Genomic DNA, 14,919 nt, shown 5'->3' with positions numbered 1-14,919 from the left:
AAAATATTGGACTATAGTCATAGGCTCACTTGCTGCTTTGACTCCTCAATTCAGCTTGACTTTTGTTTTTTCTTGATCTTAAAGACGTTAGCAGGTCAAGATTTTCTTCTTGAACTCCTTTAGAACTGTAATCCTTTTATCTCATATTAACGTAGAGAAAGTCCATTGTAAGGTACCTTTCAGACTGAATGCTTTTGATTGGTAACAGCTGTACTCACAGTTGGTTTTATGTTACAAGGTTAAAAGAAAAGTGGTAACTACTAGTGTGTCCTGTGCTATGTTTACCGTTTTCTGTCATCTCATTTTTAAATGCCCAGCGATGCCATATAAAGAAACCACTTTGTGTGTACAGTTCTCTTTTTGCCAGACTCTGCAGATTTGAAGAGAAATTTCATGTACCAGCAACCTATTTTCTCCTTTGCTGATTTCAGAAATATAGTGCCATAATTGATTTTGTTTTATTTTTAAAAAGTGGATCCATGCCCTAGTCTGCCCAGCCCCACTTGATCCTATAAGCTTCAAAAATAGTTAAAAAGAATCTGTAAGACCTAGAGTGTTAATTAGTTCCTGTAACTGATTAGCTCAACCTACATTTATATTACTGTCTGGACTGTGTAGATACAAAAGATGCTTAGGGAAGCCCTCAGTAACATACTTTAAATTTATTTTGTTTTATTTATGAATTACATCCTATGAAATGCTTCAAAACATCTGAACAATAAAAACATAAACAATAAGGCATATGTAAACCGTTTCAAAGCTGATACAGACTGGGATAGACTTTTTCACTGAAAAGGCTTGTTGAAAAAGGGAGGTCTTCAGTAGGCATTGAGATTGCAGCTGTTGTGTGTAACAAGGAGGAGTTCCAAAGAGTTTGTGCTGCCCTGCTAAAGGTCTGCTTCCTACATAATACAGAATGGACCTCCTGGAGAGATGTTATCTGCAGGAGGCCTCCTGTCTTGCAAACTGCAGTGAATGGTTACAGTTTACAAATGCTTTGCTATTTTAAGAAAGAGAATGGATTCATCCAAAAGTCCTTGGTTTAGAGGTATCATTAAGTCTGGCCACCTGCTCAGTTTTGAGGTTGCAGGTTGTGTTAAAAATATAAGAGCACATAAGGAGAGCTAGTGGTAACCCCTAGGTTATGGTACTCTTTCTCCTAGAAAAGATGTTTTTTAGCCTCTGCCTTGCTATTCCAGAGACAGTGCAAAACTTTTGAACTGCCTTTTTATTTTAAAAATATTTCTGTACTTCAAGGACAGTACTTAAGGACCTACTGATTCACTTAATTTCTACTCATTTGTTGCTAGGGATAACAAAAAATGCTACTTTATGTTCTTTTTGTGCTTTTTTGATGCTAGTATTGATTTGCTTAGCTTTCTCAATTTTATTTGCTTTTAACATGTCCATTCTGTTCTTAGACCTTTGAAGAAGCTAATCTATGTCCAACATTGATGAAGAACATTGCTAGAGCTGGATATCTTAAACTTACTCCAGTGCAGAAATACAGTATTCCTGTTATAATGGCAGGGCGTGATTTAATGGCATGTGCCCAGACAGGATCTGGAAAAACAGTAAGTATCAAATGATGGATTCTGCTATTTGAGGTGGAGGATTTGGGGCCGCAATAATAATCTGACACATGGTTTTTAAGCATATAATTTCCAGGTTATTTACTTTGCCCAGTGGGTGAGTCTGTCTTGGCACTTCAATCCATTCCCAAGATGGACTTGAAGCGGTGATTTCTGAATCACTGGTAGGGATCCATTAATGAACTGTGAGAGTCTTAAATGGTGGGTCAACAAAAATAAGTTCTCTGTGAATGTTACGTTTGGGTCCCAACCAAAATCCCATTTTGGTTTTGTCTTTGAAAAACATATTTTTGAAGTGCCTATAACTCATATTAATTTATATTATGAAAACCTGTTAGAAAAAAGTTCACTTCCTACAAACATAAGAAAATATGTGTCACTTTCTAGAAATACTAGAAACTATATTCATTGTGAAAAGAGTTGCTTTCACTTAATAAACACTTCATCAGGCTAAATTGGGTTTTTCCTACTTTAAGCATGTTACAGATAGCATTAAAAAATTCAGTTGTGGTGCCTTGCTTGGGCACATAGCACTTACTGGTACTCTTACCCTCTGCTTCCCTCCCAAAATCTGTTCTGGAGCGTTAGGAGAAGGAAAATAAGGGGGAATCCTGTCATGTCCACTGGTGCAATGGTTCATATTTCCCAGTACAGGTGCTCTGTGAATATCTTAATTTGTTGTCAAAATGTGCATATTTGGTATACTGGTTGAATAGTTTAATACATCTCCTTTGCTGCTGCTGCCTTTAGGTCTATACTTTAGTTCCATCTGAAGTGAATAAACAGCCTTATCTTTTGGCGTATTAGTGTATTGTGCTTTGATCTACTCATTATGGGACTTGGAACAAAGATTCAAGCAAGAATTATCCTAAATTTGCCTCTCAGAAATGTATTTATTTATTTATTGATAGGAAGGAGGGAAAAGAAAGATGATGGACCATAGTCACCTAGTTATTTTTGAACGTGTTCTGCTAATTTTCCTTTCTGTGGGCTTCTTTACACTGAGATTAGAGAACACATCCTGGGGTTTTCCTTTTTTGGGGGGTGAGAAACTTGTCAACTATAATATATTTGCCCTTTAGGCAGCTTTTCTTATACCAATTTTGGCTCATATGATGCGTGATGGAGTTACTGCCACTCAATTTGAACAACAGCAACAACCAGAATGTATAATTGTAGCTCCAACTAGAGAACTGATAAACCAGATCTTTCTGGAATCAAGAAAATTTGCACATGGGTAAGTGTTTGAACAAGCTAAATCTCAAAGATAGTAGTGTGTGTTTAGTAAGTGAATTTTGGTTGTAAAAGTGCTGTTTGTGTAATTAAGGAACCCCTGCAAAGTTGGTGTGGTGAAATGTGAATCTGTTTGGTGAAGCAAATTGCCAAATGTATTCTGACTTTTATTACTCTGACATGAGCAAAATGCTTGCTTCATAAATACGTATACTGTACTGAAAAGGGGAATTTGATGATAAACATGTGAGGGCAAAAACCAGAGGGGGAGGTAGGTGGGCCGGTTGGCATAGGCCCATGATTTTGAGGAGGCCTACTCCCGAGTACCCCTGGTAGAGGCAATGGGGTGGGGGGCTTTGGTTAAATGGGACCTACATTTCCCATTTAGCCTGGGCCTATTACCAGCTTTGCATGACTCTGAATATGTTCTTGAAGATTAAACATCATAGCGAATAGCTTCCACAAGCTGCATGTTAAATGATGGATCTGACCTTATAAGAATGCACTTACTAGGCCTGTTGGCATTGGTCTATGGAAGGCAATGTAAACACCTGAAACTTCTCATCAGAAATAAAGTAGTATTGAAAGCATTGAGGCATGATCTGTAGGAAAGTCATGGTCTGTTTTATTGCAGATATATGCTGATGCATACTGCTCATTCGTGGAACCCTCCTCTGGTATTTCATAAGAGAAAAACAAAGCAGAGCATTGGCTTAGCATTGATGTGCACACCAGAGCTTGTGGTTTGTTTCTCCCAAACAAACCACAGGTGACCCCCACAGCAGCTACATCATACTGATGTGTAAAAGTAATAACCATTCAGGAACTCTTAATTCATACCTTCAGGGAATTGAGTTGGAGAGAAGTATACTGACTCCGGTATAAATTAATATTGGATATCTTTAGATATCCCAGATTCAATTCCTATATAGCCGAACCCCTGTTCTATAAGTAGTACTTAAAATGGTTAACATCTTATTAGAGTGACAGTGTTATCTTTACCATGCAATATATCTTAATGCTCTTCTGGAATTCAGTCTTGAGGGAACAGCTATTGTGTTGTATTTTCTTATATTTATTTGTTTTTTCAGAAATGATTCAACAGTCTCTGTTAAAATTGAATAGTGTTCAAATATTGATAGCTGTGTTTTTAAGAGTAAATAGTCTACTTGATTCCAAAATCAGATTAGCAAAATGCTTTTTGCAAATTCAGGGGGAGTTTAAAATGTCATCATGTAACTTTGGGTTCAATCCATCAAACACTCCTGCAGTACAGTCTCCATGCATTTTCAGTGAGTTTTCCTCATCATGTGGAATTCAAGCCCTGTTAAAATGCACAAAGGGCATGTGGTTGTTCAGTGGATTTTATATTTGATATATTAAATTTGTAGTACAGGAGATAACATTTAATATAAAATAAAAAGAAGATAATGCAGCTTTGTTAAGGCCATGGTGTTATGTCAATATGTAAGTGGGTATTGAGACATTGAAATGTGTTCACTATTATCACTAAATGAGAAATGCAATATATTTTCTTGTGCCTAGAACTTGTATAAGACCAGTTGTGACTTACGGAGGAACACAAACAGGTCATTCACTTCGTCAGATAATGCAAGGTTGTAATATATTGTGTGCTACCCCTGGAAGGCTTTTGGATTTCATAGGCAGAGAAAAGGTGAGATCTGTGTGCTAATTCCCCCCCCCCCCAATAAATTGAAGTGTTTTCTGATTACAACAAATATTGATAATCCACTATATAATTAAAAAATCCAAGTGGTTTATTTAGAACAAAACACAGAAAATTTACAATTGGGGACCCATCAACTAAGTATTATGGAAATACATTTTAATTGCCTTTATGGCACTGGTTTACTACAAGCGCTCAGACATAGACACAAAACAAATATAAAATATTTTGTTAAGGGTGGCCTAGCACTGACCTAGGCAGAAGAACAAGTGCTGTGCTTTTACTGTATTACATTACTAAATTATCTATGTTGGCAATGTACAGTATACAGATGCTGTTTGCAACCTAGTTACCTGTGATAAAATAAAATGCTTACCAAGGTTGCTGCTGAAATGTGCATTTGTTAGCTGTAATCTCCTGAGTTGTTGCAGAAGCACCTGCTGTCGTAGAACTCTAGTGGAGTAACTAGTGGAGTTTTCTGTGGGTAACACTGATGTAGCTGTACTGTGTGTGAAGTGAACCAGTTCCTGTCTAAATGTAGCAGCCTGACACCTGGAATCTACTGCTGCCGCTAGGTGGCAACCATGTTGTAGAAGTTAATGTATACTTTCATCTGGAGTTTAATTATGCTGAGCATTATAGCGAAGGGAGTAGGATGAAAAGTGTTGCAGATGTGTTTTTTTAATACTGTACCATGTTAAGTTTGTATAGCTGTCACATACAATGGAAGTCAGTTTTCTTCATTTTTGGGTTAACTTTAAATTTCTTTAGATTGGGCTGAGGAAGCTACAATATTTGGTGTTAGATGAAGCAGATCGTATGCTGGATATGGGATTTGGCCCAGATATGAAGAAATTAATTTCATCTCCAGGCATGCCATCAAAGGAAAACCGCCAAACACTAATGTTTAGTGCCACTTTCCCTGAAGAAATCCAGAGGTATGTTCAGTGGCAGAGCTTCATGCTTCAGCACTGGGGGGTGGAGCACCTGGTGGTGGGGGCAGCCGCAATGGCACCCTACTGGGATTGCGCTGCTGGGGGCAGTGCGCTCCCCCTGCACTCCTCTTCCTCTGCCAGTGGGTATGTTATTTTTAAAAACATGAATCCTAAATTTTAAATCACTAATAAGAGTGAGAACATTTCAACATGAGTTTTTCCAAAAGGTCCACACCTGCACATTTAATACGAGAGGCATTTATTTATCTAACTGTTACACATATGAAGAGTCACTGTCAATTGTGCAGGTTGGTTATGTTTTGGAACACAGTATTGGAAAATGCATGCACTATATATAATATGAACATATGAATGTGTTTTGTAGAACTAGCTGACTGATAGTTAACTTCTGCTTTCTTGCATATACACTTTCTTGCATATACACCTTACTATCCAAGCTATTTCTCTGATTCTCCTTAACTTAACTGTTACTTCCAAGTTAACTTGATTTATTTGTTCATTTTAAAGGCTAGCTGGAGAATTCTTGAAGGCAGAGTACTTATTTGTTGTTGTTGGACAAGTAGGTGGAGCCTGCAGTGATGTTCAGCAGACAATACTTAAAGTGAATCAGTATGACAAGAGAGAGAAGCTTGTTGAGATTCTCAATAGCACAGGTAACTACCATGTAACTGGTCTCTTCTCTTAGAAAGATAATGAAACGTAACCAATCGACACAATTTTGTTACACTTTAGTTGTCATCTCTTAAGCCCCTTGAAACCAAAAAGTTGTGGAACTGGGCAATATAGTGGATTTTTTTTAATGTACTATGTGGAATGTGTAGATGAGATCATTAGAGAGATAAGGATAGCCTGCTTGTTGGTCAAACCAAACTTTTTTGGACCAGTGTGAAATCAGGGCTAAAAGTATAAATTTTCCTATTCATCAGTAAAATAACTTATTTTTATTTAGAATAACTTATTTTTATTTGGAATAGATTTGTGTAAGTTGTATCCTTCTCCCTAAAATACTTAGGAATCTGAAATGCTATGTATGGAAAACTATTAATTGGAGTATGTCTAATGTTGGATACAACTCTATGAGAGCAGAACCATGAGCTATAAACGTTTATTTATGGATTGTAGTTTAAAAAAAAAAGTGTAATGTTGCTTAATCCAGATTGCTGTATTTAGGAAGTTAACGAGAGAGGTGTTTTAATTTTCAAATTCGCCTTGGGTTTTAGGGTTTCGCAACACCTTGATCTCAGACAAAAATATTGTCCTTTCCTTAATTATTGCCAATCATTCTAATATCCATTCTCTGTTTGTCTAGCTATTACAGAATTAATTGGAAGTGCAATTTGGAATTTTGTATTTTTTTCCTATGCTTTTATTTGACTTTATACTGGTTAACGTTTAAGATTGTTGCTGTGTGTCCCTTAAAACCTATTTGTATAGGCTACAAGTCTTGCTTTTGCATCTTACCATGACTAGTAGTTACTATCCGAAGATTTCAGAGGCAGCATGCTTCTCAGTACCAGTTGCTGGGGAGCCAGAACAGGAGAGAGTGAGAGTGTATGTGCCTTCATGGATTGCTTGGCTTCCCAGAGTAATCTGATTGGCCTCTGTGAGATGCTGGACTAGGTGGACCCTTAACCACATCCAGCTGGACTTTCCTTAATATAGTATGGTGGGAATTAGTAGAAACTACTGGCTTCATTCCAAGCATACTCTGTGCTAAATGGTAGAAAGTTATATGGTGAAGTATTATTAATAACTGTTACTCATAAAATGCCTAAAATTACTAAACCATTCTCCAGAAAGCTAAAAATAAAGCAGTCCTCTCAATCTGAAGCTAAAGATGATATTTTAAGGAGGGTTACTTGAGAAAAGCTGGGATGAGTAAATGTCTGGTAGCTTAACGTAAAATACTGAAAAGCAAAGAAACTAAACAATCTTACTAATATGGGCATCAGAATTACTACTGGCACTTGAAAACTATTGATTTACTATTTTATTTGAATAGATATATCTTAACATTATATCTGCCTTTGTAAAGGTGATAAGCGAACCATGGTGTTTGTGGAAACGAAGAAAAAAGCAGACTTTATTGCAACATTCCTTTGCCAAGAAAACATAGCAACAACAAGTATTCATGGGTAAGTATATATTCATAGTAAATCATGATTCAATTACTTTTAAAGCACCCTGTAAGCTGGTGACATTCAAATAGCTAACTGCATTGATTTTTTTAAAAAAAGAGAGAGAAAGTTCTTTCCTTCCATGGGGGCAAGATGGTTCTTTACTTGCCCCATTATATGGTATATCTGTTCTTAATTATCCTAACCATCAATTTGTACTTTGCCCTTATTTTCAATCTATCCTACCATTCTTTAGTAAGGAGATGCCAGTTCTGTATAGCCTCAGCACACTATATAAAAGTATTGGTTTCAGAAGTATGCTGTCTTAATGAAGCAGCAGCATGTCTTTATTGCACTTGAGGTAGCTTTTTTATGTTCAGGAGGGGCTTTGTAAGGTATGAGACTGGTGGCTTCAGCTTATTTGGAATAGTGTTCTTTCTCAGCTTCACGGTAAACATACGAGGATATGTTTATCAGTACAACTAGTGTGCTATTCCATACAATAAAAAGGTATTCTGACATATCATTTCTTTGTCAATTCTAAAGTGGTCTTTCTCAAACACAGAAAAACATTCAGGCATTGTTTCAAACGTCTGGGCTTGCATAACTTGGTAAGTGCACCATTCCATAGTAGGATGCAATGCAGAATTTTCTTTGTATCTAGATGACTTGAAAACTGCATTTGCATCTTGTACCATACCATGGATTATTGGAGTGTGCTCATCCATAGCTGTCAACCTTCCCTTTTTTTGTGGGAAATTCCCTTATTCCAACTCCGTTTCCTGCTGCTATCCCGGATTGTTAGACATCCCGTAGACTGTTCCTGGGACAGGTGAGGCTGCTGATCCCTTATTTTCAAGGCTGCTGATCCCTTATTTTCAAATCTGAAAGTTGACAGCTATGTGCTCAAAACCCTGAGCAAAAAAAGTCTGACGTGCACACTTTCACTTCCTCACATACAGTAAGGAGAAGGGCTTCTGATATTATTTTTACTTTTTAAGTAATTTAGCTTAGAATTATGCTCCCATCAGAGGTGCTTGTTTAAAACAAGCTTCATGCCATGAGTTACAGAACTGTCATCTCTGGTTTGAACATAATACTGAAATGAGTTTCTTTAAAGTGAAACTTATTTCAGCAGTATGCCACCTCCTGGTTGTGGAAGGGGAGGGAAGCTAGTTAAGGCTCATCCATATAGCACCATATCATAAGTCATTGGTACATGTGACATGGATAGAATGCCTCACTTAATCAAATATTGTTGGAGTGGATGTCACACTGTTGGTACAATTCTCCTTTTCTCCTATGTGAAAGACTTGCTCTGAGGAGGTTTTGCTTCCCCCTACCCGCAAAAAATGGATATAGAGTAGACACAGGTTGCAAAAGCAAACCCAAGAACAAACCCTGAATGTTTGCCAAGAGTGTTGGCCAAACTTCTATGGGTATTATGTACCAAACCAGCCCAAAGACGCAAAGGAAATCTTTTCAACAGTACATAGGCTAGAGCACATGACACAAGCAACTTACACAAGGTATCTTCTTTACAACTGTTTGTTTTCCTGTTTCTCTCCCTATTGCTTTCAACATTTTAGATTGCAGTCGGATCTGGACTTTTAACTCTATGGTCTTTATACTAATCCAAACCTACGTTCTCAGTTGGTTTCATTTCTTTCTTCCTGAATTTACTTCCTGTTTTATTTTGGATGTATGGCTACTTCCCATGCATAAAGGTTGGTAGCAAAAGACTTGTTAAACAGTTGTGCATGCCTGTTTTTCTTGTAAGGCAACATTGCCACAAGTGCACAAGCAACAGTGGGTTGTGCTGTATTTGAGCAGAAACTCAAAAGCGTGGCATGATACTGGACTTCAGCTGCTTTTTTACAATGTACTCTTTGCTCCCAGCTTGGTACACGAAGCAAAATCACCAGCAGGTTACATGCATATTAATACACATTTACCACTTTCAAACACTTTTGAGCTTGGAAAAAGGGTAGGTGTTCTCCCCCCCCCCCGCCCGCCCCCGATAATGTTTTTAGCTTCTCCAAAATTCTAAAAGTAGTGAGGTTCTTGCTGCCCTGAATATTTCCAGTTGTTCAACAGAGAGCTTGACAGAGAGGAGTGCCACAGCTCCCCACCCAGTTTGAAGCTAGTGAAGAGTCTGGAGGATTGCTCTTGTACCCAAAGGCCTCCAAAGCATCAGAGAATACATAGGGATGTTTGGAGTATAAATCTTGGCTGGTCTCTGAATTGAAGTGATTATGATCTTCTAAATGGTTTTAACTTTTATTTTATTTGTGTATTTTGATACAAAGTCAATAAAACATTGTTTTTTGAAAGATGAGATATGCTTTTGTTTAATTAAATAACTATTGTACATTATTAATAACTGTCAATATGTTTATGGTAACTACAGCTGAAGAGTAAGTTTCATGTACTTGTTTCCCAGCCTCTTACAAGCTGGAACTTACCATATAGAGGATTCTAAAAGTTGGAATAAATATTTCATGGAATGACTTTTGAAGTAGTCATGATATGAGCTGATAGACACTCTTTAGATTTTTCCTCTTTTCATAGACTGCTTTATTTCTCTGAGCTCTGTAGAAACACACAACTATTTGAGACAAGAATTAAACTTTATGATAAACAGTAAGAAATGCCCCCCAAAGCCATTAGCTGTAAAGTTTTGTAATAATAAAATTGTAATAGAATATATGTTAACTTATGCTCAGAACAAATGAAATGTGTTTTGCCATGCCGTATATGCTGCTAACTTTGAATGACCCTAAATATCTGCAAAGTTGGCCTCTCCTGCCATTTAACATTACATATTAGCTTTTAGTTACATGTTTAACTTGGCAAATATGCATTTGAATAAGAATATTCCTGGTGTTGTTTGCTTGTGTATTAGAATCGCTGAACTTCACTCACGTTTGAAAGAGATGTAATTATTTTTCTATTTACAGTGATCGGGAACAGAGAGAGCGAGAAGAAGCTCTTTATTATTTTCGTTCTGGAAAATGCCCTGTTCTTGTTGCTACATCAGTGGCAGCAAGAGGTCTGGATATTGAAAACGTTCAACATGTCATAAATTTTGATCTCCCTTCCACAATTGATGAGTATGTTCATAGGATTGGACGAACTGGGCGTTGTGGTAATATTGGCAAAGCAACTTCTTTCTTTGATGCTAATTCAGACAGTCCTATTGCACAGCCTCTAGTCAAAGTACTTGCAGATGTAAGTTTTTTGTTCTGGAAATTTGCTTTTATTATTACTACTAAACTGAAAGTCACAAAACAAATGACACACTATCACATTTCTTTGAAGGCTCAGCAAGAAGTGCCAGTGTGGCTAGAAGAGATTGCTTGTACTTCTGGTGGACTTGGTTTTAGCAATCCAAGGGGAAACATGTTTGCATCCGTTGACTCTCGAAAGGTAAATCTTAAGCAGAACCACTGATAATGATTGATCCGAAAACTTTATTTTGGATAATGGGTAATCTTGAAAGTTTTTAGAGTCTTGAAGAACACTTTTAAACAAGCTGCTCTCTGAAGCTCCTCAGCCCCCTCTCCCCATTTTAACTTCTCACTCCAGGAAGCTTTAATAAAGGGGGGGGGGAGTGCTTCAGGGAGCAGTTTACCCAGCCACTCTCTGCAGCACCACCTTTATTAAAGGTAGCCCCAGGGAGGTTTGATGGTGAGTGGAAGGTGCATCAGAGAGCCAAACTGCTCTCTGAAGGGCCCCTCTGTTAAAGGTTGCTTCAGCTGCTGCACAAGTAAGTGGTGCTTCCTAGAAAAGAGGGAAAACAGGAAAGCCCATCCTTTCAAAAACTTGCTTTTTTATCCCCCCCTGAGAGCTGCATTCAGCAAACCTGAGCCAAGTTTAACCCCTGCTCAGCATGTGCTTCCAGGGGGTGGGGTGGGGGAAATAACCCATTTTCCAAGGATCAGCCTTCCTTAAGCGATTCTTCTACCCCGGGGATGCAGGGGAAAAAGACATGGTTTGCTTTCTCTGCAGACACCTCTTCCCAGGGAATATGCATATGCAGCAAAAGCAAGCAGACAGTGCTTTTCTGCTGTTTCCTGTGAGGTTAGAAGCAATACACTGTTACCACTTCAGGTTCTAGAGCAGGGGTGGGTGGGAGCTCATCACATTTGCCAGAGTGGGGCAGGGGCTCGGGTTTTCTGTATACAGATGCTATTTTCTCATGGCTCTGGTTTAATAATGCAAGTTTAAACAAGGTACTCGCTTGCGCAGAGATGCTAAAACTAGCAGTGGGAACGGGAATTAACTCCCTTTAATGTGGTGTTAAAAACTAGTTTTGTGTTAAGATTTCTCTGTGGCAGCTACCGCAAAAAGCCTGTGTTGCCAGTTTTCAATCTCTCAGCAGTAATGTAACATCTTGAGTGGAGCATAGAGAGCCTTCATATTGTTACAGGACTCTCTTGGTGATATGATATGAGCACTCTGTGCAATGGCAACAGTCCATAGGTTCAGGTTCTCTATAGACATAAACATGCTGCAGTTACATCAGTCAAGAGGGTAACAAGTATTTGCAAGTATAGTAAGTAAATTTGTATCTGACAACTTACCAAATGAAAGTATCAATGGTATTGGTATTGGTTGAGTTGTGGCATAGTTTGTCATTTTCTTAGGGCTATTGTGCACAAGACCAGTTTGTAATGTAGTATATCTCTGAATACAGATTAAACAGATAAATTGTGATCATCATCATCATAATTTTTTATTATTTATATCCCACCCATCTGGCTGAGTTTCCCCAGCCACTCTGAGCGGCTCCCAATCGAGTGTTAAAAACAATACAGCATTAAATATTACAAACTTCCCTAAACAGGGTGGCCTTCAGATGTCTTTTAAAAATAGGATAGCTGCTTATTTCCTTGACATCTGATAGGAGGGCGTTCCACAGGGTGGGCGCCACTACCGAGAAGGCCCTCTGGTTCCCTGTAACCTCACTTCTCGCAATGAGGGAACCGCCAGAAGGCCCTCGGCGCTGGATCTCAGTGTCTGGGCTGAACGATGGGGAAGGAGACTCCTTCAGGTATACAGGACCAAGGCTGTTTAAAGCTTTAAAGGTCAGCACCAACACTTTGAATTGTGCTTGGAAACGTACTGGGAGCCAATGCAGATCTCTCAGGACTGGTGTTATATGGCCCCGGCGGCCACTCCCAGTCACCAGTCTAGCTGCCACATTCTGGATTAATTGCAGTTTCCGGGTCACCTTCAAAGGTAGCCCCACGTAGTGCGCATTGCAGTAGTCCAAGCAGGAGATAACTAGAGCATGCACCACTCTGGCGAGACAGTCCGCAGGCACTGCGTCCCAAAAGGAGCTGGTAGACAGCCGCCCTGGACACAGAATTAAACTGCACCTCCATGGATGCAAGTCCAAAATGACTCCCAGGCTGCGCACCTGGTCCTTCAGACCACAAATGTGGAAGTGAACTATAGAGCTCATTTATTTCAGAATATTTGGTGTTCAGTACTGATGGCTATAGGTTTTCTGATCTCTGGGCAGCCAGAATATGGCAGGTACTTCAAGAAGAAAAGTAATCCTGTTGCATACCTTCTCATTGCAATATATAGTTTTGAAAATCTGCTCAACTTTGATTTAATGTAGGTTTACCATGGCAAAGAGAATCACCACAGTGGAGGAGGTGGAGGATTTACAGCATCAAATATAAGTGCACCTGATGAGTCATGGGATTGAGGCTACCATCTGTCATGGAACAACATTCTTAATTTACCATGCTAAATCTTCCGAACAAGATGGTCATGTGTGAAACTGGCTGGTTTCTAAACACATTTATTTTATTAAATCCCTGTGATTTCAGTGCGACTTGCTTCTAAGTAAATGTGCTTAGGATTGTGACTTTAAAATGTTCAAGAAATTGTTAATGTTCTGCTCCCTATTGTTCAGGAAAGGTGATTGGGATAAGCATACAGGAGTTTTAATTTGTTTTTGAATTACTTATTTTTCTGATCTGTTCAATGGTTGTGTGAAATAACACCAGTTTGCCACAAGGAACTGTTGTAAATTATTGTAAAAACACTAAATAAAAACTTAGGATCATGTTCTGTGCAGTACATAATAATCACACCGCCCTGTGCTTTTTGACATTCAGGTATTAAGGCAAGGAGAAAGCTTAACACTTCCTGCTTTTCCCTAATTCCCTCAAACCTTTCAAAAAATAGTACCATCATGGCTTGTATGATGGTTACAAATTGACTGCAAACAATATTCATGATCAAAGTGGACTTTTGTACATTGGCGTCAATGTTGGCAATACACCCTGTATTTTCTGTTCTCCCCTGCTGCACAGTGTTCTTTTCGCCCTCTTACATTGAAAGTACATTGGAATTAAAACTTTCATCTAGTACTGTACACAACTGCAGCTGCTACTGTGCAGGCATTTCCCTTTGATGACATTGCAAATACACATCACCCTGTTTCCTTAGCATATTGAGCTGGTGCCCAGAGCAAAAGTTTCACAAAACATGTATGGTTTTGTCACACTTGGATGTGAGAACATACAGGTGAGCTTGACAAAGATTTTGACATTTTCAGTAATTGTATCTAATCAAAAATACATAAGTACAGCCTGAAAGTGACACTTTCAGCAGCAAACACTCTGACCATGATTGAGGATGTGAAAAAAGAAACTTGCTTGAAATTCAGTAATGGTCAGAGTGGCTGTAAGCTGCAGTTAAGTTCAGTTCTTGATGTTCACCCATTTTTCTTTGATACTCATAAAACTAGTTACACAAATAAAGCGGAATGATGTGTCAGTAGTTGCATTTTGCAGTAACACCCCCCCCCAAATGAATGAGTTGCAACTGTTGATATTATAATAGATTGGATTAAGTACAACTTTGATTTCCTTTTTTAACATTTGGAAGAACCCCTAGGACTAGCATGTAGCATTTAGACAAATTGTTTTTCTTCCGCTGTTGGTCAACTCACCGCCCCACGTATGGGTCCCTGGAAAGTTTCTCAGTCCCTGCCATGGAAAAGCAGCCCTTTTCTCCAGAGATAATGTGATAACCATGATTTATGGCTTGGTTATCATTAATCACCACATAATTATCTCTGCTGATGAGCTGTCAACAGGGAACTTCTAGCCCGCCATAATTCCTCCCCAGACGGCTGTTGGTATTTCTTGGCCCAAATCATTTCCCCACTTTAATTTACAGGGGAGCAGGTGCTGTTCAAGTGCCTTCAGAGAGCAGCACCAAATACTCCTACTCAACCACCTGGCCTTTCCTATAGTCTGCTTGGTTGCATGTAGTCATGTCTAGGACCTTTTTCTGAAATTATGCCG

General features: G+C 38.7%; 1 protein-coding gene across 9 annotated transcripts in view; it reads left to right on the top strand.

Moving 5' to 3' along the window:
• Positions 1–13,672, top strand: part of DDX4 (DEAD-box helicase 4) — a 28,493-nt gene extending 14,821 nt beyond the window's left edge. For all 9 annotated transcript variants that reach the window (XM_081212830.1, XM_081212827.1, XM_081212829.1 and 6 more), the window contains exons 14-22: positions 1,422–1,574; positions 2,675–2,829; positions 4,371–4,500; positions 5,284–5,450; positions 5,976–6,121; positions 7,504–7,603; positions 10,546–10,816; positions 10,907–11,014; positions 13,218–13,672. In XM_081212830.1, the coding sequence (XP_081068956.1) occupies positions 1,422–1,574; positions 2,675–2,829; positions 4,371–4,500; positions 5,284–5,450; positions 5,976–6,121; positions 7,504–7,603; positions 10,546–10,816; positions 10,907–11,014; positions 13,218–13,307 (1,320 nt within the window). In that variant the 3' untranslated portion in view covers positions 13,308–13,672. The remainder of the gene's footprint in view (positions 1–1,421; positions 1,575–2,674; positions 2,830–4,370; positions 4,501–5,283; positions 5,451–5,975; positions 6,122–7,503; positions 7,604–10,545; positions 10,817–10,906; positions 11,015–13,217) is intronic.
• Positions 13,673–14,919: the final 1,247 nt, after the last annotated feature.

Source organism: Podarcis bocagei (assembly GCF_964188305.1).
Source record: "Podarcis bocagei genome assembly, chromosome: 11".
Lineage (NCBI taxonomy): Eukaryota > Metazoa > Chordata > Lepidosauria > Squamata > Lacertidae > Podarcis > Podarcis bocagei.
The sequence above is the reverse complement of the archived record's forward strand: the minus strand, read 5'-3'. Positions and strand labels throughout refer to the sequence as shown.